Genomic DNA, 26,778 nt, shown 5'->3' with positions numbered 1-26,778 from the left:
TTGTTTATCCTCTGTTTGTTGCTCCAAGTTCGGTTTTTCTCTGGGGTATTTTCTATGCAAATGTCAAGCTCAAAGAGAACAATGGAGGGGAAAGTGCAGCTGCAACAACATTTGGGACAACAACGACATCTGCCAGATGCCAACGAGAACAGAGCAGAGCAGAGCTGTGGTTGCCTTCAGTCAAGTGGTTTCTGTTGTTGTTGTTTCTGCTGTTTTTCCTGGCCGGGTTGCACTAACTTCATGTCAATCCTTTTGTGGCTTTGCCAGTCGTTTAATTTGAATTTAAAATGTTATCCCGCCAAATGCAATAGAACCGCCCGCCCCCGCCTCTCCCTGGCTAAACCCCACGCCGCTCAATCAAACTGTGCGGCACTCATTTTCCACTTATTTACAATTACCACATTTTATTATCCCCTTTGCTCTACCCTCCCGTGCCAACGAAATTGCATTTAGCATTTCACCGTTTTATTTATACTCTCGTTTGTATTTGTCACACTTTTGCTTTTGTCTTTGTTTTCTGGCACCGTTTCCCCCGTTCTTCGTACAATTTTAACTGCATTTTTGTGTGTCTGTCAAATCCCACACAGTTCACCCACACAGTTCTCCAACCAGTTTTCCAAAGCCCTAACCCCCGAAACCTAGCTGCCCTTCAACGGTGGGCCAGACCTTGCAGATTTTGATTGTATTTTTGTTTCTTTTGTTGCAATTTTAATTACTTTAATGAAAGTTTTAATTGCGAAATAGCAAAAACGCACCGAACAAGTGAGACAGCACACGAAAAGAAAGACTCAGAGGTGGAGAGAGAGAGGGAGATAGGGAGAGTGGGATAGAGAGCAAAGAAAGAGAGAGGAGACGAGTGGAACCTGTAATGAGTTTTTGCGGTCTAAGAAAGGTTGGCAGCTGCACGACAACGATGACATGAGAACACTGAAAACTGTTTTCAATGTTACTGCTCCTGGAAAATTTCTATGCCAGGTAAATGCCAGGAACTCGGTGGAGTCGCAACAGGGGCGGTGGAGCTTGCAGGCAAAAGTGTACATTGAATGGCAAGGCTGATTGATCAATGGTAATGAGAGCTCGCATAGAGAGTCAATTTGTACAGAATCAGGAAAGAATGTCACTCGGATTACAAGGGACACACTCGGTAATAAGTGAACTGCAAGCACTGAAAAGGAAATATTCAAAGTTCTCCCAGTAACGAGAAAGTATCCAGCAGAGTTTTAAACACTCCGAACAAAAACAGAAAACTGTTCACTCTTTATTTCAATGAAAGTCAGCGGTGGACAGACCGGTTCAATCGTTAATTGAGGTACTTAAATATCTCAATCGATGAGGATTTCCCTTTCAAACTTATGAGAGATCGCTGTAAGCTTAATGTGTATCAAAGTTACCGCAAAATAAATCTCAGCAAATCACTTGGGTGGCCGAAAGTCAACATCCGTAGCTTCCTGCTCATTACTGCCAGTCGTAGTCCGAGGGGAACTCTTTGATCCGGTCGTAATTGCAGTTGGTGGTTGCATTCAGACACACATTTGCATATATATTTATATATACTCGTACGTACTACTAGAGTATATGGCACACACAAGATTTCACTCTTGACCCACAAAACGAGGCAAGCAAATCGGCACAAAAATGCATGTCATACGAGCTCTCGTTTACAACTCGATTGCCAGTCACAGGCAGAGACACAGGCACCGCACTGAGGTTTAAATAAAATATGCAAACAATTGAGAAGCCACAAGGTATGAGCCGCATCCAGTAGAGCAGAGTAATAGAAAAGAAAAATAAACCAAAATAGAAAATAGAATGGAAATCAGAGACGAAATGGTAAACTGGCCATGCCAATGATGCAGGGCATAAACGATACAAATGTATCTTCTGAAGGGCAGTGGGAATCCTTTTCTCCTCTTTACAATACATTACAAATGGCATAATAGAATCGTTGATTCAGTTGACAAATGTTTCACATTTTACATACATATCCTATGGTATTCCTGTTCGGGTTCAATGGAAAACTTTCACTGAAGGCGGTGAAGTCTAAGAAAGATTACCGCAGACTGAAGACAACGTTTGCCTTCAGCTATTCAGTATGTGTGCTGACTTATTCATACATTTATTTAAAGAAAGAAGAAAGTAACTTAGGAGTGATTTTAATAAGAAAAGGAATTGATACTTATTTATGGTACTAAACCGACCACTTTCCCTTTGAAACGCTTGCCCCTGGCTTACATTGTAAGTTACTTTTGGTATTTGATATTTCCAGGTTTCTTTTTTGCTTCTTTTATTTTATAGTTGTGCCAGAGCATCGTTAAAAGCATTCGCTGTCGGCAGTGGCCCATAAAATGCATTAATGCTTTGCATGCTGTGCCCCAAAAGTCCAAGTCAAAATATGTGTATGTATATTTAAATGTAGAAACATATGTACATTTGTACGTGCACATATAGAGTAAGCGAAATAAAAAGGGATACGCAAAATTGCATTTTTGGCAACAAGATTTTAATTGCATTTTGTATGTGCTCATTACCTTAAATGTAGAGTAAGAGAGAGAGAGAGAGAGGCCAATGCTCCTTGCAGCTTCTGTCTCCGTCTCTGGCATACGTCCCTCCTCCAACTCTCCTTCTGGCACGATGTTTCCATCTCTTTCAGTGCTTGGCATTGGTAGCCGTTTTAATGCCAAACTTGGCAAACTTATTTGGAAAGCGACAACTTGCCACAGAAAAAGAATCAAATTCACAAGCTGCGAACAGCAGATACCCTCTACTAATAATACATTGTATTTTAATATTTAATAAAAAAATATTATTTAAAAGTCTAAAATTATTTCTTTAATATATTTTATGTTCGGTAGAGTCTCAGAAAATCTAGGAGGACATGCATGACATAAGGACTCTAATTTCAAATCGAATAACTATACTAAGAAGAACGAAATGAGAACCAAAAGCAAAGAGAATACGAGCCAGCCTGGCCAAAAGTAAAGACCGACCCCACCAAAAAGGGAACAAAATAAAACAAATCAAAAGGAGAAAGAAGATTTAACGACAAAAACAAACAAGAAGAAAGCGGGTGGGGGGTGCGGACCGATGTTTATACCACATGTGTGAGTGTGAGTGTAAATGTGCATTTTATTTAAATGGAAAATAATTAAACTGTGGATTGAAGTCTTTTTTGTTGTTCTCTATCTTTTTTTGGGCGTAACGGAAAGACAATTAGGAAATGGTCGTTTAAGCAGAAGAGAAGGACGGGGAGTGGAAGGAGTGAAGGGAATGGGAATGGGGAATGAGTGAAATGCGTAGTTCTATCGGAGTGGAACTAAGAACCCAATGGGCTTTGCTCCACTTGGCTCTTTGCGATTATTCCTCTATCCATTCCATTCCATTCCATTATTTTCACTGTTCATTTCGCGTTTTTCCTTGGCTGTTAATACTATTATTTTTTCATTTGTGCAGTGCAACACACACGCGGATTAGTGTTGAAATTAAATCGATTTAATGCTCGTGTGTGGGTGGATTTGTACATATGTACATACATATGTGTGTGTGTGTGTATTTGAAACCATTTTTTAATTAAAGTGCAGCCGTTAATTGCATTAATCACTGCTTTGGCTAGGGGCGTTAGTGAATGGAAACTGAATGAAAAAGCGAAATGAATAGGGGAGGCAAGGTGACACTTAATAAAATATTCAATTGATTTTTGCTTTATTCTTTAATGAGCTCTCAAAAATCAAAGAAAGTTATTTCAGGTATTTTGTTAGTGAATATAAAATGCAGTAATTGAAAATATCAACGCAAGCAGGCATTAAAAATGTAATAACTAGTTAGTAAAATAAAACTAAAATGGAAATTGGAATGGAATAGGATTAGAAATAAATAACTAAATACACACGTTTATAATCCAAGAGATTATATGGTTTCCCATTAAATATACCATTAAAAACTCAAACAAAATTCGAATTTCCTTTCATACCATAGATTCTGATGCCACAAATCAAATGCTCTTGTAATTACAGCTCCACTGCAGTAGTCTGAGTAGCCAGACTGGACGTCACAGACAGCGGCAGATAGAAACCAAATACAATTGACATTTATTGGCCAATATATATTTATAAGGCCCGAACGGAAGTGGCCGAAATCCCGAAAGGAGACTGGAGACTGGCCATAAAAGAGAAGCAAAGATACGAGAAAAATATCTATTTCAATGCTGTCGAAGCTGCATAAAAACTGTCCAACGACAGGCCAAGGGGCAGCTCCTCCTCCACGCCACATGCAAATGTCCGCAAGGAGAGCAGCGAGTGGGAAGCCAACCCACAGACAACAAACTGGGCGTGGCTGCATCTGCTGGCTGGCCGTGATCGGACTTCTCCTACTGGTGCCTGGTAAGTGAATTATATGAAAATCATAGGGGAAGGGGAAGGCGACAAATAATGGGGCATGGTGAATGCTAAATCTCGGCTAATTCGGATGGCACAAAGTCCATGGGTGTAATGGGCGGACAAAAACGTTGATGAAATACTTCCAAAAGTTGCCCAAAGCCTCAAAATATAAATGACACTGACGGCCGACGGCCGACGGCCGACGGCGCCTGACAGCCTCGTCCTCGTGCCCACTCTTAGATGAGTTCCCGACTTGGCGATAATTAATTTTTAAGCCGCGCAAAATGAAGCGCGGACAAGTGGCAGGCACGGAACGGGTGGGTGGGTGTATGGCAGGGAAGGGACAACGGAAGGGAAAATCAATCGTTCGTAAAATAAACAAATCTTATTTTTCCGCAAACATTATTTCTCATCAGCGGAGTGAAGCGAGGCGGGTGGAGACATCATGGCAGCAGAGCATTGATGACAACAACATTTTTCATAAATGCGCTCATTCATCTGCATGAAACGATGACCAGGGCGGGGGGCTTTTCCCAGGGGCTGCAGTGGGTGTTGATTCCAAGGAAGTCGTTGAATAATGCGAGGGTTGCTCAGGGAATACACAAAGTCCTCCAACTAAACCTAGCCTTTACTTGCTCAGAAACTGATTGACAAACCCTCGCCCTACCACTCAACAGACTCGAATCATTGCGCTTTCCTGCCACTCCACTCCAAGCCCACTATTCCACCCAAAAGGAAACCAAAATGATGATGTTGCAAAAGAAACTACGATACTAAATATCCATCCAATGCTTCAGACTGCCATTTTTGCTTTCCCATTCCTTCAAGTGATTCTGTCTGCTTTTTGCCTTTGTTTTGGCCCTGGCCAAGAGGCGCGAGCGGGACAATGTGCAAACAAGCAAAGCGAAAAGGCAACTTGACTGAGGGTAGTGGATATTTATGTATATGTATAGATATATATATGTATATGTATATACTCGATGTATAAACAACGAAAGCAATTGCTGCCTAGAGACAGAGAATATTTCATAATTTTTTGCGTGATAAAGTCGCATTTGTTGGGATTAAATGAGATTTTCTTGCAATTACCGAATGCGTGGGCTGGCGCAGAACTTTTATATTTATTTATTTTGCTCTTCTCTTCTTTGCTATCGGGATAGCTCGCTGTCTGTGCCATATAGTAATTTGTTCTGCAATCCCCGAGTACTCATCGAAATTACAATTTCTGTCGGTTAGCAGCTTAGCCGAAAAGCATTCTTGTTCATATTGATTTGGTTTGGAAACTTTGCTACTGGGCTTTGGTATCGTAATGGGAATGGGAATATCATGAGAATTGGAATTGGAAGAGTTTCGGGGGGTGAAATGAAAAAGTTGCCTTTTCAATTTGGCCACACAATGCGATCGATACTTTCTAATTTATGCTAAACACAAACAATGCAGATGTACAGGGGCAGAGAAAGTGCTCTCCCTGACCAACCGAACAATAAGCAATGCAATGCCTCACATGTGGCATTGGGTCTAATACTCATACAAAGCGCAGCTCATCCTCTCATCCCCCCGCAAAGAGGAAACTTTTCCATCTAACTTCAGCCTAGAGCCGAAAAACATGCAACATGTTGTGTTGGCGCCCTCTCCTCTCTTCGCTCACTCTCTCGATTCTGGCAAAACAAAAGCAAAAATTGGCTATATCCTTCAATGCAGGCTGCTGCCTGGAAAAAGTTTGTTCTTTGCGGGAACTTCAATCACAATGGCTGGCAGCAGCAGCAGCAGCAGCCCTGCCCGAGATGCGTTTTCAATTTTCCCGAATGCGCAAAAGTCAGTTAGCCTTCTCGACTGCATCTTCTCTATCATCACAATCATCATCATCATCATCATCATGTTCTTAACCCACATCACACATACGCCCTGGTGGTGTGCAAAGAGCTTTACATGCCTGATGCTGCTACCCAGGGCTTCTGTTAAGCATCCTCCCTACTCACACACACACACTCTTTCTCTCTCAGACACACACGTAACTCCCTTCCCTTTGCACACACTTCACTTTGCATATCACATGAACTTGCACTTTGCAATTTTTCCCTTTTTTTGGGCCAAGACAGGTGGGATGTGGGCGCTGTGGGGTGGGCTGGGGCGAGTGTTGAACCGTCTTTGTCTAGCAGACATTTACCGTTTACTGTTTTGACATTCCAACTCGGCTGCAATGCAGGCAGGCGAGTGACGTGCCTTTTGTCAGCATCCAACCATTGTGTGAGGAGTGCGGTTGATGTCAGTCAGTTTGTCGAAATTCCCATGTAATGGGCCACTCTAAGCACGGTGAGAAAGTTGGATAGACGCATAGACAGAGAGAGAAAGATATAGAGGGAGTAGCAGAGAGCGAGATATTGGTATACCAGCAGAAAATATTCTTTTATAAGCTAGTAGCTAATATGGCTGAACTGGGTAAAGGTTTTGGTTTCCCTTGCAGCCAGAGCTTAATTGCAAGGAGTGTGCCAAGAATGAAACCAAATGTGAAATTAACTTTGAAAAGGCATGATTTTAGTTTCATTTCAAGCTACCTGACAGTACAGATAATCAAGATCGAGACGAGTCTAACAGCTATGCAATTAAAGTTATCTCTAAGTTGATTGGATAGAAATATATTTAAAAAATTTGAGTAAATTTAAATTATTCCTATGCATTCCTAGATGAGTCTCTATAAAAGATTCAATAAAATAACTCTCTGCGTTAAAATAGTCACCTTAAAAATATATTAAATACTTTTAGAATATTAAACATTACTGACTTTTAAACATGCTCCCTCGGGAGCTTTGATTGGGTAACTGACTTAATGTCCTTAAAATAACTTACTCTTGATTAATTTTTATATAAAGCGAACACAATATATTTTACCAATCCACATAAAACGTAATATTCATTTCCCTTTAATACCCATTACATTCATACGAATTCAATCATGATGCCTGCAGGTCTGCTATCAAAAATGAAATCCACCGCAATTGGATAGCAGATCTCTCGGACACAATTGAAAATTAATATGCCAGCTCTCGTTTTGTAATCCCATAATATGAATCAACTATTAAGTGGCCTAGGCACGTCACACCACGCTGAGCTGCACTTAAGAGCGTTTTATTAAAAAGGCAAAATCAGAAAAACATTTCACAAAATTTGCATTTCATTTGCAGCATATTCGTGCAGCCAGTGAGGAAACATTACCTTCAAATTAAGTTTTTGTATATGTGTATGGGCATGTGTAGGCGGTGAAAGGATAAAGGCTTATGAAATATCCTCAAAAATATGTGAAAAACTGGCTTAAAATCTCATATAAACTGCCAGACAGACCAACAACAGTAAAAACATAAAAAAATAGTTGACAACAACGCCAGCAGAAAGTACAATGAAACAGCAACAAGATGGTCAATGTACCCGAATAAATGTATGGCAAATTGTATGCTACCCTTTTATACCTTTTCAGAGGATATTTGGGACTTGATGCAGGGGTTTGTAAAGCAGAAAATATAAAGTTTTCGATACGGATTAGGTTATATTAATTACAGAATATTTTAACTGTCTCTTCAGTCCTCTGTTCCAAAATATGGAGAGACTTACTTCAATATGGAAGCTAAATATTATACGAAATCCATCTGTCTTATGGATGGACTGAAAGTACTTTAAGAAATATTTATATAAAATTATAAAGGGTATCTGACAGTTGGACCACCGAAACTCCGCTTAATTTCTTCTTTTTTTTGGCTATGAAATATGAGTCAAGTTTTCAATGCATGCCGGATGCATTCATTATACCGCTGACGAGACTTCCCGAGAGTAAGAGAGAGAGAGAGAGAGAGAGAGTGCGACAGGGAGTAGCACACATGCATGCCATTATGCATTCTCATGTGTGTTTGTGTGAGGGAGATTTTCTTTGAGTTCTTTTTTTTTGTGCACATATATGACAAATGCATTGCACTCTCAAAACGCACATACACCCACGGATACAGTCACAATCTTTATGATCTCATGCATATGTATGCGTTTATAAATGCCACTATACCGAGACAGATACAGATAGTCAAAGAGGAAGAGAGAGAGAGAGAGAGAGAGAGACAGAAACGGAGTTACCATTACTTTAAACCAAAATGGCGGTCGCTTTTGTGTTGGGCGATAAAAATCCGGTGGACCAAACATCCTGGCGAAATGTATATTTTATGTAGTGAAAACTTTGCTCTCGGCCAGTGGCACCAAACAAATTTAACAATATTAAAAATAAATACCAAAAAAGATTAAATAAAAATGAAAGTTGACCGCCACGACTAGAAAATGCCCAATACTAAATGGAATTGATCAAAGTTTAAAAAGAAAATTAATCCGCTTTATTGGCTATCTTCGATATAGAGAAATAAGAAGGGAATCTGTCTCATCAAATTACATATTTTCTTCAGTTCTTGTGACCCTTTAGAATTGTTACCAAATTAACTTCGAAACGGAACATCGCATACCATCAGGTGCACAGCCGAAACAAATTGATTCTGATCCCTTTTTGATTTCTGGAAATTAAATGAGATTTTCCCATGAAACAAATAGTAACCCATTCATTCAGGGATTGCAATAAAATAATGCATTGCATACTCTCAGCGTTGGCAGGGGCGGAAAAGGAAGTGAAAAAGGAGGAGAGGAGACAAAAGCCGTGTCAGAAAGAGCAGAGAAAAAGTCGCCGAGAATGCCAAGTCACGAAAGGAGAGAGGGCACTTTTCAAAAAGGCGTTTGCTAATTTTCTAAGACATCAATTCGAGGGGAGCGATGGAAGTACGTGTGACAATGTCTGTCTCTGGCTCTGGCTCGGGCTCCGGCTCTGTCGCTGGCCTTCCGACACCCCCAATCGAGGCGCTTTTTTTGCGCTGATTTTAGCACGCACACATTTTGCATACTGATGAGCAATCAGTGGCAACAATTCAGGGAGTTTTTCGGGGGCATTGGGGCAACCTATGTAGGAAGTGTCGAGTTCAAATTAAAATTCCACTTTGGCATTTGGGGAATTCAATTATTTTTGTGTGCCACTCCCCCCTTGACTTTATCTTCCTCTTCTGGTCATGCAAGCTGACAGTTTGTCCTCTTCCTTTGACCACGAATAACTAGAAAGTACTCGGGACACCATCCATCCTCGATTTTAACAAATAAATACCAAAGCATCTCCTACACATGCCCAGATTTATTGCCTCCCATGGCGATGCCAATTGTCGTGCAATGCAATCAGCGTGTTTATTGATTTGGAAAATTAAATATTTTTTTCCTTGATTACTCAGAGCACAGATGCAAAAAAGAAGTGGAAAAGCGTTTGGCAAAAAGTCGCGGCCTATTCCCATAAATTACCCAATCCGATATGCCATTGTTGCTTTATGAAACTTTCGGATGCCCTTAGAAAACATTTTAATTAGTTCAAAGCGGCGGGGGACTTATTTCTGTCAAACTAAAAGAGGTTTGCGGTGGGCCTACGCGTGTGGAGAAGTCTGCAGGGGGCTTACAGCATGGCCACATTGTTATCGTTTCCGTATAGCGTTCCGCTAAAAGCAAAAACATGTCGAGGCTGAGCACAGAGGAGAGAGGAGAACCGAAGACGAAAAAATATTGTAGGAATTTCGCTTGCTTAACGGAAATGTATAAATTGCATTTTGCACCATGGCAAAGGGGCCTTAATGCGTGGCAGACGGGAGGAACGGAAGGCAGGAAGCAGATGGAGAGGGAAGACAGAGTTGGGTTTTGGTTGAAACTATAGCAGGTGCATCTGGAAGAATGTTGTGCTAAATTTTAACCACTACACAGCTGCAGACACACACACGCAGACCTGGAGCACCAGGATGCACGGAATGGGCGACAAAAGTGTCGCTGACAAATTGAGTGGAAAATGCAGAACGAAAGGGTTATCGCCTTAAAAGTGCTCACTTAAATTCTGTAAACGTTGTGAATGTATAAATAAATATGTATTCGATTTTAAATGTATTTTTGTTTACTATTTACATTTATTTTATTTTTAAGATCATTCAACTACAGACACCTCTCGAAATTACTACGAAAATTCAGCAAAAGAGCTGCAAGCTCACTTTTTTTTCTGTCGGGTGTCAGGTGGTAAACGCCATACATTCACACACATGCAGCCAGCCACCGCATAAAGGCGAAAATAAAAAAAGAAGAAGAAATGAAAGAAGATGAAAAAAAAGATGGAAAGTGTTAAGAGCATTTTAGCTCTTCGTCTCGCTCAGCACACAATTCGCAGACATTTTTCACCGCCATTCTCTCACATCTTTTTCGGCGGGGGAAAAGCACTTTGCACTAATGCACCTGAAAATTTAAAACATGTCATAACATAAACATTTATCCCTGCGGCAGCCATCATCTGCGCCAGGAAATGGATGTTAAACCTTGCACTCAACTTAAATTTTCTCAATTACATTGCAAATGGATTGGAAATGCAATGAGAACTTATTAGCACTTGCAGCAGTCCAATATAATTTAAACCTTGGAGACACGAAGGGATAGTCTTCATGTTGTTGTTCAGAGTTGCAAGATTCAGAAAACAAATGAAATATCTAATCAATAAATCAGTTAATCTCACAAATAAATTGTTATCCAAACGAAAGCTCGGTCACACTCGACCTTGAATAAGTAATTCCAAAAATTAGGCAGAGATATTCCTAAAAAGCTTTTAAATTTTTGCTAATTGATTTTTCCAGCATATAATAAACACTTCTCTCACACCACATCATACTTAATTTTGTCTCCCTAGGCCAAAAATAAATAGAGAACACGAAGAAATTCCCCCCCCGAAATGCTCATAAATTCCATCAAGAAAATTCCCCAACGCCTGTAAAAAAAAACAAACAACAATTGTTTCTAAGTGGCTCACAGAAAGAACTCGATTCTCGGGTTCTTGTGTGGGTGTGGCTGGGAAAATATTTAATTTATTTCAATTTCACTTTTAATTTAGGCCCTAATCTAGGCAATTTGTACACTTACACGCCATTAAGCGAGACATGGAAAGAGAAATTAGCAGAGATCGCGGAGCAAAAACAATAATTAAAATACGCTTTACACGGACATGAACGACAGGGGAATTAGTTGAGTAAAAAGATATAGAAATTATATTTCAAATATTCTGTACCAGAATCAATTATTCTTAAACCTCTATTTCAAGAGCTTAACGAAAGCTTCAGTCTTACATATTTGATTATGCAGCTAAGGTACCCTCCGCATATAAGACATTTATCCCCTGGAGTGGATAAATAAGAAGCTCAGGGGGAGAGACAGAGTCGACGCCTTGGTCCATCGCCTTCCAAGAAGCGGACATCATCCCTAGAACCATAAAATGCTCACGGAATATTTATTTGTTTTCATTTATTTTCAATAATTTCGAATTTCCATTACATTAGTTTCGGTTGCTTTTTTTCCGCTGCTGCTTTCCCTTATGATGTCCTTTATGCCTTTGCACGAAAACAAACAAATTTCGGGAGATTTTGGGGAGGCGTCGCAACGACCCAACGCACCCCACCACCAATGCCGTGCCGTCGACAAATTCTTGCTTTGATTACTAAACTAAATTTCACCCCGAAAAAGTTGCTACAAATATAAAATAAATGCCATCGGTCTGTGGCCCCCACAACAGGCCAGGAGGCAAAAACTTTTCTCATTTCTACATCCATCGAGGCATCGATACTCGTACAGCAGCAACGGCTGCTGGATTCTCTTTGGAGAATATTTCTTTGAGATTATGTACCACGAATACTTGGTTACTGTTACGCTGTTCGCTGCTGGCCACCAAAAAAATACTTCGTACACAAATCCAAGTGACATTTGGCACTTGCTCTGAACAAAAATTTACACATCTTTTGAGTTGTTTTCGGGTCTGGGGTTTCGTTTCATTCTTGCGCCAGCTTCTTCTTGTTTCTTTCTTCTTTTGAGTTGGTTTTGTCGCATGGCTTCCGTTTCCTGTTCATTTGCTCACATTTGGCATGTCAGATGTGAAAATTTTTTTAATAAAACTGTCAACAGTTGATGTAGATTAAGAAATTATGGCAGTTCGCAGAAAGTTTGCTCTCGCTCTTGCGAGATGTTCGGTTTGGATTTCGGGGGAGGAGAATCAATCAGCGACAAAGTTCTTGGCTCAATGAACTAATAATGTGAGTGTGTCGCAATATTCGAATCGCTTCTGCTCCGCTCTAAGATTGTCCTGCTATGAATTCAAATGAAGTTCGATTCTCCCCGGTCTGACCGCCTGTTTTTGTCGAGATTTGCCACCGGGCACAGAAAACGCAAATCTATGGGGCCACTTATTGCATTTTGATGAGAATCCGATTTGGATTTCTTTGAATTTGCCTACCAGAGCATCCACCCAGCTCCCATCTCCCAGCTCAAAAGGAGCCCCAGCTTATTGCCTCACCATTCAGCTGCCAGGCTTCAGGATGTGCCTTGTCCAGCTGCAGTTCCAGGGCCCACCCGAGCCTTCCTTTCCTGTCATCGCTACCCGTGCTCCACCTCATACCCTGGCTCGATTTTGCAGGCGATTGCGTCAAAATCATGCATAACTGCATTTTAAAATTACTATGAATGGGGGACATGGTCCTTCAGTGTGTGGTTAGCCTATCGTTTATCACCCTTCTCGCCAGATACTGGCACTGAGACTGGGAAGGTAGCACTAGTCAGTGCATTATGTGGTCAACGCAAACATTGGATGAATTACGAGCCCAAAAATGTTTGTCGGACATTCATTGAAATTCAAAATTCAAGTCGGTTTGCCTCTCTCTGTCTCTCCGACTGCGACCCCAACTTAAGGTTATTCCTAGTAATTAGTTGGAACGAAATATCGATGCTTAATCTGGACAAATTGTAGGAGACAGCTTCGATTGGGTTGCTCAATAAAGGCGCCTTTGGAAATCACTGTTCCTATTTCATTTCCGAATCCTTACAGCTACTTCCTGCTAGTTGAACTCCTTCCCACTACTCATCGTAATCAGATTTCGAGCAGAATATGCCTAATGCCGAAATAAAGACTCGTCTGACGCGTAGCCACTCGTGGATAACAGATAACCGCCAGACGATACAGTTGAGACTTTTGCTGCTTATCAAAACCGAATTACAAATCCCCCCACGAGCCGAACGAAATGGTGGGCGGACAGAGCCCAAGGGGATAAGCCCGAGGCGAACAATGGGATGATTGAAGGGGCCACAGCAAAGTCTTTTATCAAATGAATGTTCCATATTAAATGCGAACAAGACAAATGTGAGGCTGCCGAATCGCCAAAGCCTTCTTGTTCTTGTTGACTTTAAGTTAGACAAGCGTACGGTCGGATGGCCGAAAGGATCCCAAAGACATTGCAAATCTCAGTCACTTGAACTTAATCACGGCCCGTGCTAAGGATACAAGACAAATAACACAGGAACAGGAATGGAAACAGAAAAAAGAAGAACACAAAGCTAACAAACTAATAGACAGAAGGACACACTTCTGGTTGTAGTTGCTGTTGTTGTGGGCTGACTATTGATAAGCATCGAATTCATTAATTTATATGTTCGATGAGTATCAGGCGCAGAATCACACAAGCAGAAGGAGGACTCCGAAAGGAGTCGTCTGCCTCCTGCGTCAGAATAGCTTTGTAATGCGAAACTAAGTGATTTGAGTCAGACATGTGTGTTTGTGTATGTCCTGTTGGTCTGTGCGTGTCTGTATATCTTCATTACAAATCCTAGCTGGCTTTTGCCTTGCGGATTTCAAATGAAATGTTCTGCCTGGTCTCTAAAGCTTCAATCCCCCCACACCAAACCCCCTTTGATGGCACAGTGGGGCAAGGAATCCATGCTTCATATCGCAATATTCCTAATGACTTAAGGAAACCTCTCCGTTGCGGTCTTGACCTTCCTCAGTCCACTGTGCACCAGAGGTTTCCCTCTCCATCTCGACAGTCTTTATGGCCAGCGCAGAGCTGCCCTAGACAGCTGCCTTTGCTGGGGGTTCGGAGTGTAGTCCCTCTGTAGCCTGACTTAAGTAGTAAATTCAATCAATTTGGACGAGGCACACACAGATCGCACATGGCACAAGACAAAGAAAGAAATCTGCTTCCGAGGAACACGGAGAACAATAAAATCTCAACTTAAATATGTCACAGCAATTAATACAAAAGCAGGCAGAGCCCAATCCAAGCCAAAACAGAGCCCCACATGCCAAAGGGGGATCGTAGAGCAAGGACAATGATTTGTGGGTGTGGAACTGGTGTCAAAAGGTCTTGGAAATGAAAGTGAACTCGCACAGGAAGCTGCTGTAGGCCACATGCTCGATGTGGTTGTCATGTGGGTGGAATGTCCTTCCACTCAGAGAAAGGTACTCAAAGACTATTTTGCATTTGACAGCTCATTTGTGGATTTCTTTCTGTGAAATTTAGGATTTTGGCTTTTGATCAATGCGTAAATGGTTGACTCAGCCCCCGAGGTCAGATGATATATGGCCAATCGATGATCCGAGTCAAACAAAAACCAAAACATTTACACAATTAGAAAACAGCCTCGGCCCAGCCAATAAATCAAATATATTTACATATATCAAAGTGAGGCGTGGCCATGTTGTAAATCAAGTCGCTACAATCAATTAAAATGGCAAAACAAGGCCATGCCAGGGCTTGTCTTGTGGTTTTCTGGTTGCTTTTTGGCCTGTCAAAATGAGTATGACCATGAGACAGGGACATGTAATGTTTGTGCTGAGTTTTGTTATGAAATGTAAATGGAATTGAAATCAATATGCAGGCTACCATGAGATAAGGATTGTCTGGAAGCTGCTGGTCTAGCTGTCGAAGAGAGTTTAGTGTGTGGATCCAAAGGAACTCGATATGTTCAGCTGATTATTCACTTCCCAAATCATCTGTAAACTTTAGAATTTTAATATCAAACAATCAACTTCACGAACAATCAATAATCCCCTCAAGATGCTCCATTTGAGTGGCGTTAGCAAAATATACAGAAAATGACTGTGAACAAAGTCAAAGTATTCAAAGATATTGTATCTATCCGTCTGTCTGTCTGTCCATGCCCCCCAGCATACATTTTCCTAGATTATAGTGCCCACAGATCCGAGAGATGCCAGCATGTCAAGCAGCAGCAGCAGCAGCATAAACAATGATGGCAAAGGTGCTATAAAATGGCAGACAGCATCTCAAACTGCAGCCAGAACTTGGCATTGAGAGAGGCGTAGACAAACCCTCAACCCTCCCCCGACAGCAACATTGTTTTGTAATTTATTTTGTTTCAGACAGTTTTTCCATACCTGAGCTGAGCTCTGCCTCTGAACCGAAAGCAAACCGAAATCAACTTGCTACTTATGCGTCGTCATTGCATAAGCAAGGCACTCCCCTCTCAGGAGCAGCAGCAGCAGCAGCAGCAGCCAGTTTCCTGCTTTCGTTTCCTTCTTCTTCGTTGATTTTGTTGAAAAATTGCAGCATTACGTGCCACAGGAGTTCCAGCCGCAGTTGAGCTCTGAGGTCCGCTTCAGACTTCGCATGCACAGCATGCACCATTCTCCTCTGGGCTCTGGGCTCTGTTCCGCTGCCGGACCAAAGATAAATTGATATTTTGGGACTCTGGCAACCTGATATTTACCTCTGTGCACATTTTTGTGTGTGTTTTTTTTTGGTTAGGCAATACGCAAATGGGTAAACTGTCCATTAAAAAAAGGAGCTGTAACAATATCAAGGGGGACAAAAAGGTGGACAGCCGGAGAGTTGGACAGCCGAAAAAGTTGCAGTCGTTTATTGTCCATTGTCGGGCATGGAGTTCTCTATCAGAATGCCTTAATTAAGAACGCTCAGACTGGCCAAAGAGTCAGACTTCGTTTCGATTTTTAACAGCGCAGCTGTTACCAAAGCCCCAACCCATACCCACTTCATGCTGTCATCCTTTCGGGCAGCAGAACAAAAAACAGCAGAAACCAACAATTTGCAGTTCACAGTTAAAAGCACAACAGAATACGACGCGGCGGCAGAAGGCAGCTGGCAGCAGGCAGCAGGCCGCTGGGAGTGAGTGCCTGGGACACGTTATTGGAAAAACACCGAAAATTGGTTTGTTTGACGTCGGAATGTCTGGGCAAGTAACAGAGCGGACATGTACCTATATGAATATATATATCGCATTCATCGCATATAGTTACCGTCACTGTAAAAAACTCTCGGATGGCCACAGAAATTGTTCAGAAATGGAGAGAGAGAAAGAATCATTGACGGGCACCCAGAGGAGCGGCCCAGCCAACGATAGACAGCCAATCATGGCCTTTATTTGCGCTCTTTTGTTAATAACTTTGTGGCAGTCCGGTACCAGTCACAGTTCACGATTTCCACTGTGCACAATCCAGTAACGAACTCTGACAAATATTTAAAATTTAATCACAGAAGCGAAAACTTTTGTAGAGACGGTAATGGAAGTAACTAAAAATATATTTGCAAGGCAACCAAAAGGTTAAAGAGGTAATCAATTTAATTTTAAATTTAATTTATTTATGATTGCAAAAGAAAATGCATAAACAGAAATATAAAATCACAAAATATGTGGCGGAGTTGGAAGTTTTATTTTGCAGAATTATTTCTTAATTTTAAACTAATCCAAAATATATTTTGGAGATTTTAGGCATGGCTGAGAAGTGCCTCTAAGTGGATGGTCTTAAGATCTAATACTCAACCAGACATACCATCTACTCTGAGCTATGTGCAAACTTCATGCAAAAAATCGTATTTTGTAGCACTGTTTTATTTTTTTTGCCAAAATCAAAATGAAATTATTTCTGAGGATGGTTTTATAACAGCCCGACATCATTCTTTTTTCACCATTTAGACACACATTGCAAGCTGAAATCTCTGAAAAATGTCCAGGCCCATGCACAATCACTACAAACATTTGGAAAAGCGGTTGGCAGTTGTTGAAGCATTCATGGGATCCCTCATGCAATGTGAATTCTAACAGCGCATATGCAAGAAATCGTTTTTCGCAACAAATATTTACAAGAAATACAAGATTTTAATTTATGCACAAAATCGACGTTGAAAAATCGATCCATCACCTGCAACTGCAGCTGGCCATGCAAGATTTCTGGTAACGGAAACCGAGCGCTGGAAAAAGCAAAAAGTGTATTTGTATCTATGCATTTTGCATGCGGGCTTTCAGCAACTGTTGTCTGTCAGGTGGCGGACACACTCTCGCACACACACACATGGGAGCACCGGGCACCGGCACAGACCGTTTATGTCTATATTTGCCACGTTGCACACTCCAAGCCCTGTCCACTTGTCATCCACTGGCCACTGCCCACTGACAGGCGGAATAAAATGGGCGAACAAACAGAAACATTTTCAACTGAGAACCAATTGTGTTGGGTCGCCTGGGAGTGAATGGCGATACGAAAATGTCACACCAAGTCAAACTACATAAAATACTCTCGTACATGTGTCAAGAGCGAAAGAAATATCATAAAAAAATGGGGAGAACTTGCATCAAACACAGTTTTGCATAGCGTAATGAACGCACAAAAATATTTATATGAGAGAATTATTTATTACATTTGTTTATTTGCCATCCTTTCACTTTAGGTGAACCTCACATATTCCTTGAGACTTCACAGAGTTCTACAAAATATTCCCAAATATGACAGAAGAGCGTTAAAGCCATTAGAAGCCATCGGCTCATCCGTAGTTCCCAACGTCCAGCGCCAGTGGATGGCTCCTTGCTCGCTCATTGCATATCAATGGAAATGAGTTTTTACCGAAAGTTCTTTTGCGACCGATGAAGTGCTCGTTGAGGGGGTGGTTTCCAACTGGAGAGCAGTCGAACTTTGGGTCTTGTTGTTGCCATGTGCGATGGTGCTTCTGGCGACGCTTTGGCGGTCGCCTACCAATACGAGCACACTCGCAGGGCGACAGGCACACAGACACTCATGCAAAACCCAAATGAATGCCATGCACAGAGTCCTTTCGTCTATACCCTGGCCTGCTTTTGTAGTCGCTCCAACCACCAACCATCCATCCGCCCTCTTGCCCTGGTCCTGGAGATGACATGTCAAATGCATGACCAAATAGTCTTTGAATTTTTCTTTTGCTCCTCCTACTCCTCCTCCTTTGTTTGACGGATTTTTCTCTGAATTTCCTTTTATCATATTTTTCAACACATCATATCGCAGATATAGATTTCTTTTTGATTTGTCATTAAAGGTTTTTTTTTGTATTTTGCTGTTTCTCTTTCAGTTTTCTCTCTTTATATTCGCATTATGATAGGTTGGTGGCCTGGTTTTCGCTCTTTGTGGTTTGACAAATGGAAAAATAATGAGATATCTACATGCGGAATAAATCATGGGGAGAATCGCGACGGAAATAATCCTAAATAAATTACTAAAACTAAGTTCAAGAGTCCAGATAGAGGGGAAACAGTTAAGGAATAAAACAAAATATTTAATTGGAAAAACTTTGAGCTGTCATGAGTCAGGAATTGAAGTACAAAGTATTTATCTGCGATTGATTATATCCTCATTTGTTACGTTCAAACATTTACAATTTCAGGAAGTATCTTTGACATAGCTGATCCAATATCTCCCAACATATCCGCTCGGTTCCCACGCTCGTATACAATTCTGTTTGTACGATTATTTCCCAGTACCGAAACACTCCACCCCCACAATGCATAAAGGAAAAACATGACAACGAACAAGTGTCAAGCGAAAATTGCACAGATTTTCATTTAACATAATTCCGACAAAAAAAAAATATAGGCAAACCTGAATAGCGAAAACCAAACAAAGTACAACAAAAAACGCTTCTTTGGTTCAAAAAAACCAAACCAAATACAACACAAAAAACGCGTTTTCGAGGGCTGGAAAAGAGCGGGTATTGTCAGGGCTCGAATTCAATACAATAATAATAAAATTTGTATGCAAAATAGGCGTTGAATGCATGCAAAGATTGCAGGGCAGGACGAGAGCGATCCCGATACAATGGGTTTGGTCTGGTCTGGTCTGGTTGGTGGCTGCGACTGATGCCGATTTACATATACAAATATGCAGGAGAGAGAGCTGCGATGCTGCTGTTGGGGGTGATGGCTCCTCCCCTTGTTGAAAAATCGTAATCAAAAATTGCGCAATAATTTGCATGTTTATTTAATAGCCCCAGCGCAGAACGGTTCGCCATCGCCGCCCCCAAAAACACACAGGCAGCATGCCCCAAACCATATCCCCCATTTTGGAAAACACCACAAAGTGCCATTTTCCTTTGTGTGAGTGAGTGCATAGTGTGTGTGTGTCTGTGTGAGTGCTTTGCAGTGCAGTGACAAACATTTTTGGGTACGCAGCAAACTGCGAAACTCTGTTTTTGGTTATCCCTGCATGGCAGTGTGTGGGTGTGTAGCCCATTTTGGGTTAGGTTACCCTCATCTCTAAGCTTCGCCCTCTCTGGATACTCATTATGTGAGTGTTGTTTTTTTTTTCCTACTTTATTCCATAATGAAATCGTCTGCGGGCTGAGCTTTTGCATCTGTATTTGTTTTTGCATTGCGGCGCGAAGAGCGAAAAGTTTGCGGCACACTTTTATGACACGCCAACAAACAAAATACAACCAAAAACATTAAAACAAAAGATAAAACTAAACATACAAGAAATACCCAAAATTAGCGGACAATTTTCAAGTCGGCGGTTTCTGCGTTTTTGGGGGTATTTGATTTTGAATATTATATTATCAAATGCTCGTTGGAAGACAGGACACAATTTGGGTTAATTTGCTTTTATTTGAATAGAGAATTATTAGTTGTGCAAGAACATAATTCTACTCAGATATAAATGTCAATGGTTTATGACACAATTTCTCTTCATAATTTAGAAATTAGAAATTGCAATTATTTAGAATTTAAAACGTAACTTATACACATCTCCGAACGTATTTGTTATAGTAAACCCAAAGTGTTCTATAAATCGAATAACCATCATGGAGAAGTATCCCCAAAAATGAAGGCAAATATTGGCCCATAGTCATAGACGAGTTCGCACACACGAGCTGGGCACAATATTTTGACTGTTTCGTAATTTATTTGACATATTTATGAGGTTCGTAAATACAAATAAATATAAAACTGCGTTTATTTCTATTTGGCGAATTTGTAGTTTTTATGGCAAACAAAAAGCAGCAAAAAATCGGCATCAAAAATGTATTTATACGTGAAAGTTTTGGACTACTTCCAAGCCCAGGGAGCGTGTTACACAACAGCAACAACAACTCCTTTCTATGGCTGCTGCTGCCTGGTCAAAGTTCCAATGGAGAAACATAAAACATTTTTATGTAATGATTTTCCTCTCTGCATCTGTGCTTTCTGGCTGCTCCTTTTTGGCGGGTCCGCCGCCTAAACTATTGACAGCTGATGATAAAAAATTGTTTCAAAATAAACCAAAAATGTGAAAGGCTGGGAGAACAGGCGCCCCCGCTAGGGCAGGGTAAGGATAGAACAATTTTTAGTTACGACTTTGATGATGGCGAATACATTTACGAAGATTTAAAGAAATTCTCAACCCTATCTTTCTGTCGAAACAAATTAATTTCAAATGAAGCGACGACCGCCTTGCATTCAATATATTGAATTTATTCCCAATTGGTTCATTACAAGTATCGCACCTCCTCTGTGTGGCCCCTGCAGCCGATCCATTCCATTTGAGTCCATCTCGACACATCCACTCTCGCATTAAACATTTTTCGCCTTTACACTTTTAATTTATGTATTTACTTTTTGGATTGTTTGCTTTTGCTGCCGTTCTCCGCCCTGTGGACCGTGGACTGTGTACTCGTATGCCTACCACCTGCGGCATTTCGCTTTCGCCGAGACAGAGGCTCTTATTGAAATTCCAAAGTTGAAATGACTGCAAAACGAGAAAGGAGAAAGACGCGAGAGGTGGTGATGGTGATGGTCGAGGTCTGGCTACATGCTGACAGCCATGTCAGCTACAACTCCCATCGTCGCCATCATCGTCATCAGTTGGTTGCTGCTTTTCCCGTTCTGCCTCCCTTTCTCTGGTCGAGTTCTGTGGTCGCGTCTTGGTCTGGAGTCTGCTTTGAGTCTGCCCTCTGCACATACATATATTTATGTACATTTTGGGGGGGGCCTCGCTTAAGCGTGGAAATGTACCACTTACGAGCCAACTTAGTGGAGACCTTCTTTTGACACCCATCCCCATCCCAATTGCAGCTTCAATCCTCCCTGATTGTTTGTTTGCGATGTCTGGCCTGGCACTTTGTTTGGCTGCTTAACTTTGGATCAGCTTTTAATATAACTTAATGCGCCCAAATTAAATGCATTTTGTCTGTAAAGTTTTATTGCAAATATTTACTCTGTGGGTAGGTCAGTGGCCGCGCCGAAAACGAAATCGAATCAACAAAGTAACGCCAGTAAATCAGAAAATTACATTTTTAAGCATGCGCCAAAAAAATACTTCAACAGAGACTCGAACAATGACTTCGACTTTAACTCCAAGACTCCATGCCGTACCTACAATATAACTTAACTGCAACGGGGGTACGAGTATGATAAGACTCGACTCTGTGGTGACCCTCTGTGTCACTTTATTTCAGCTCTGCTCGGGTTAGGCGTCCCTCCAGCTAAATGGTGTACCATTAAAAGTGGACATTTGTAAACATAAACTGACAGATAAACACCGAAAGGAGACAGCAACCCACTCTGCGGGCAGGTGAATGATACAAAGAGTTGCCCCTGCAATTTTCATTGGTTTACATTACACTGGCAGAGGGGACCCACACACACATCGACGTAGAGAAAACCGTTAAAATACTTAACAAACGTAGATTGTAAAACTTTTTTATAACAAAATAAAATGTCATAGACTGTAGTTGTTGTTGTTGTGGTTGCTGGATGTAATGGAATGGAGTGAATGGGTGTGGGGCTTCGGGTTGGGAGGTCACTGCTAAACAACAATGTGCAGCTGAAGGACAATTTTCCCCCACCTTCCCACTGGTTACAGGTCCACCAACGTTGCGATAAATGCAGCCACATCGAGTGGGGCAGAAAAAGGTGCAACAAAATGCTCGCTCGTTATATGGGTCAATATGGGAAACAAAAGCATTGTGCAAAAGGTAGAATCAGAAAAACAAAATGCAACAAAATCTGAAAAAAGCATTGGCATTGAAGAAAGTTTGAACAAAAAATGGTAACGAAGAATCTTGGGGGTTCGATGGAGGAATTACCTGTAAATGAAATTCGAAATTACCAATGAGATTTTCCAGTTGCAAATAGTTTTGGAAACTAAAGGTATAAATGGGAATTAAATGTCACATGTTACTTTTTTTTCTAGCTCAACATTTTCACATTCTCTCGGTTCGAATTACTTTAAATAATTATTTAATTATCAATTATAATTGATCTTTATGTGGGGAAGTTTTTCCTAATTATTCTTGTTCTAATTCTTATTATTCTTAACGATCTTCGCAAGCAAATAAAAGTGTTTCCAGTCAGAGACATTTGCTTCGTCATGCCTCAACTCAAATCGCCTGAACAGAGCTCTCAAATGAAAGGGGAACACCCAGAGAAAAACAAAAGGAAAAAAAGAACGAGAATGAGTAGGGAAATAGATGACCAGTTCGGCTGGAACTTTGTTGCAACATTTTGTGTTGTCATATGAAGCGAAGGCCAGCGGAAGGGGGGGGACACAACAACGGAAGCTGGCGGTCAGGTCAGATGCTCGTTCGCTTTTCAAAGGGATGGCTGGAATAGTAGTTAGCATCCAATTGGATTCTTGTGGGGGTGGTCAGATAGGGTAGGGAGAATGTGGGGTCTATTTTCTACTCGGTACAGTGGCTGGGCTCTCGCTCTCCCCCTTTAGTTAAGGTCAATGTTGTTATTGTGGCATCACGAAATTGGTTCGGCAGAAAATAATAAAAATACGCCACTAATTGAAATGTGTAAAGTTCTCTACGAAGGTGATTTTATTTTTCTCTCTGCGATTTGCAATACCAGATTTTGGACTTATCCAAGCCGACTTTCGTGTGAGCGGACTCAATTTGCTTGATGACGAGGGCTGTAGGCTGTTCCCTTTTCGTATAGACCACAGTCTCAACTGCAAAAGAATTTCTTCGATTATTGTTTGCTGCACTGGGGACATCTCTCTCTTACTCTTGGGCTGCTTTCCGGTATCGAGGCATATATATTCCACCACAAAGTTCTTGTCGTCAGTTCCAATAATTACCCCAAACCTGTGCTTGTTCGGCCTTCGCTTGAACGTGTCGGGATATTTTGACCATTGACATGCTCCTATGTGGACGGGCACCGGATACCAGGCAGCAAACGTCACCAAGTGCCCGGTCAGATTCGTCTGCACAGATGGAAACAAATAATGGCTGTTACGAATCTACTCCGAGAGACTTGGCTGTACACCTACTCTGGCAATGGCTTTACTTGGCTTGCTGCAGGCGGCTTCTAGGCCGGGAAGGGCGAGGAGGAGGCCAGCAGCAGCTGCAAAACTTTGCCTTTTTGGTTAAATATTTTGAGATATTTATACGAGCAACCTACTTGAGCGTCATTACTGCCGGAAAATCCAACCCAATATGGGGCAAATATTTTCGAATTTTTTATGCCAATTACGGGGGAGCCAGTGGAAAATTCAGCTTGTCATTTAAATCTCATGCTGGTTATTTTTAACCTTAATTATGTGTTACAAACGATACATTTAACTGCCTATATTTAACAATTAAAGACAACAGAGTTTAAGCCTCAACTCTCCTACAAGTAACTTTAACTCATTTTATTTGCAGATTTTATTGCGGCACTCAAGGATGTCTCGGTAATGATACCACAGGCGGTGAAACGTGGCAGTAATGCCTTGTTCACGTGTAATTACGATATGGAAAATGATACTCTATATTCGGTGAAATGGTATAAGGGCAAGCGTGAGTTTTATCGCTACACACCCAAGGAGAATCCTGCCATGAAGGTCTTCGCCATGACAAGTGGTCTCAATGTTGAGGTGAGTATCACACATGGAATATCATGCCATACCATCCTCAATCCCCCTCTCCATTGCCATAAAGGGCACATGTTACTGCAGATGCGTGTAAATTATATCCATAATGGCTGATTGCCAGTCGCTGCCTCTCCACCCACTGCATTTTCCCTTACATTTGGGCCCCAACTGCGCGCTGTAATTATGCCAGTCCATCCGTAGACGAATCCGTTAAAAGTTGTTGGGCGTGGCCAATTAGTCGCGCTTGCGATTGACTTGCGGCTCATTAAAAAACAATATATACAGATTGCATAAAGGACCAGCGACAAAAATGGCCAATCAGTGAGGGGCTAAAAGATGCAACTGCAAAATACCCTCGAAGATTAATTTGCTGATTTTAGGAGAAGATTTAAATTGGCGCTTATGAAAAATTCCATTGCAAAATATTCCTCACATGCAGATAAGCTTCATTTGTTATGGTGAAGTTTTTTTCGTTATCCTCTGCTTTACCCTATAATGAGAGAGTTTTTAAGTTTAATTATTACGTGGAAATGAACACGAGCCAATTAGGTATCGACGCCAGCAAATTGGGTTAAACAGCCGAACGAACTTCAGCGAAATGATCCCGCTCCGCCCACATCCAAGTGTGACATACACATAAGTGTGTACGAGGGCATATTAAACCCCATGGTAAATGCAATTTATTAAATTTGATTTTTATTAAGTGAATTGCCGCGTGAGGTTTCATCATTTTGCCCCACAAAGATTAAATTCCACGTTCGAAATATGCCAAATAAATATGTAAGCAAATATATAAGTATTCCACAGCTCAACTGGATACGCAAATTGTGGTTCAAAATGAATACCATAATGGTTTGGGAATATTTAAAACAATTCTGCGAATATTCCATCAATTAATCAATGCGTTTGGATACATCTTTTCCATACACGAAGCATTCGAAATCTTAAATACCATTCCCTGCAGAGGCTTAAGCCCTTCGACCGTGAGTTAGCCCCACACTTATGACCACGAGTCAAATCACTTTCGAGTCAAAGCAAATCTTAATCAAAGGCAGATGACCCCTTCAGCCTTAGATTCAACTCTTCACCTTTATACCCTCAATTTGCAGTCACTTTTCATCAACCAGGCAGGTCCCCGGCCCCGCCCTCACCCTTTTTCAAGCTGCTCACTTTGCCATTCATAACCAAGACGAAATTCTTTTTTCTTTCGTTCCTTTTCACTCGTGCCCTGGCAGGTGGGTTATATTCAATTTCTATGCACCGCGTCCAGCCAATTTTTGCCCAACTAATTTTTATTACGTTCTTCATTTCCTTTCACGTACCTTTCCTTTGCCATACCCCCTCCACTTTCTTTGACCCTTCTTTTGCTCACTTTCTCTCTATCTCTTTCCGTTTCCCCTCTCCCCATATAGCGCAACCTTTCGAATCAAAGTCATGTCGTGCTGCAGTCGGTGCCGTTGAATATTTCGGGCAAATTTACATGCGAAATATCCGTGGAGGCGCCCACATTCAGACCGCCATGGTGTCCGGCGAAATGGAGGTGGTTGGTAAGTAAAACAAAAAAGCCCGCATACACCCATAAAGGGATATGCAATCAAAATATGTATAGGGTTAAAAAGTGCACAAGGAGCCGGAAAGGGACAGAGAAGGGAACCAGAAAGTGCGGCCGTGGCAAGCAAATTAATTAGAGCAAACGTGTTGCAGCCTGCCACTGCCTCTGGTTCTGGTTCTCTCCTCTTTTTTTGGCGCCAAAAGCAAATTTTACATTTCCGTTCCTTGTCTCACTCCTCTCTCTCTCTCTGCATCTCCAACTCCATCCACTCTTTGCAGAGCTGCCGGAAGAGCACACCGTGGTCACCGGGATACAGGCGCGCTATCGCATTGGCGATTTGGTCGATGGCAATTGCTCAATTAAATACTCGAAACCGGCTGCTAATTTGACATGGACTATTAATGGTATTGTGGTAAGTTTTGGTTTCGTTTACCACTGCTATCCGCTGCTGGACACGCCTACTTCGCCCATTCCCTTCAATTAGAAGCGCAAAGGAAAGTGAGCGGCTGCAACGGGTTGATCGCTTTCAATTGATGGCAGGCAGTTTTTCAATTAGTCATTGGCCAAAGTGGGGGACAAATTACTGTGTGCCGATACTTTCGTTGGGGCTGCTTTTTGAGTGGGGGGTTGGGGTGGGTAAAGCTCGTTAAATACTACTGGCCTAGATGAAGGTTTGATGAACGGAATGGGAGATAGTTGGGAGGAACGAAACAACGAATATAAACTGAAATATTTGTAGTGGATTAATGTGATAAAAGTTTACAGTTCAAGCATAATATAAAATATTAAAAATCTTTAACATTGGGATTCATTTTACCCACTATTTTCCACTGAGAAAT

The 26,778-nt window shown here is 41.4% G+C and overlaps 2 protein-coding genes across 2 annotated transcripts in view; one reads left to right on the top strand and one right to left on the bottom strand.

Moving 5' to 3' along the window:
• Window positions 1-26,778, top strand: part of LOC117901059 — a 44,170-nt gene that overhangs the window by 10,347 nt on the left and 7,045 nt on the right. The window contains 5 exon segments of the mRNA XM_034811670.1: window positions 4,011-4,376; window positions 24,179-24,390; window positions 25,800-25,896; window positions 25,899-25,934; window positions 26,218-26,351. Coding sequence (XP_034667561.1) covers window positions 4,199-4,376; window positions 24,179-24,390; window positions 25,800-25,896; window positions 25,899-25,934; window positions 26,218-26,351 — 657 coding nt within the window. The 5' untranslated portion in view covers window positions 4,011-4,198.
• LOC117901061 lies at window positions 23,321-23,956 on the bottom strand. Its single transcript, XM_034811672.1, has 4 exons — window positions 23,937-23,956; window positions 23,806-23,887; window positions 23,541-23,739; window positions 23,321-23,484 (listed from the first exon to the last, which is right to left on the bottom strand). The coding sequence occupies exons 1-4, from the start codon at window positions 23,945-23,947 to the stop codon at window positions 23,354-23,356; spliced, it is 423 nt and encodes a 140-aa protein (XP_034667563.1). The 5' UTR covers window positions 23,948-23,956; the 3' UTR covers window positions 23,321-23,353.

This window comes from Drosophila subobscura, chromosome U, assembly GCF_008121235.1.
Source record: "Drosophila subobscura isolate 14011-0131.10 chromosome U, UCBerk_Dsub_1.0, whole genome shotgun sequence".
NCBI lineage: Eukaryota > Metazoa > Arthropoda > Insecta > Diptera > Drosophilidae > Drosophila > Drosophila subobscura.
Note: the sequence above shows the minus strand (reverse complement) of the source record. Positions and strands in the feature narration are given on the sequence as shown.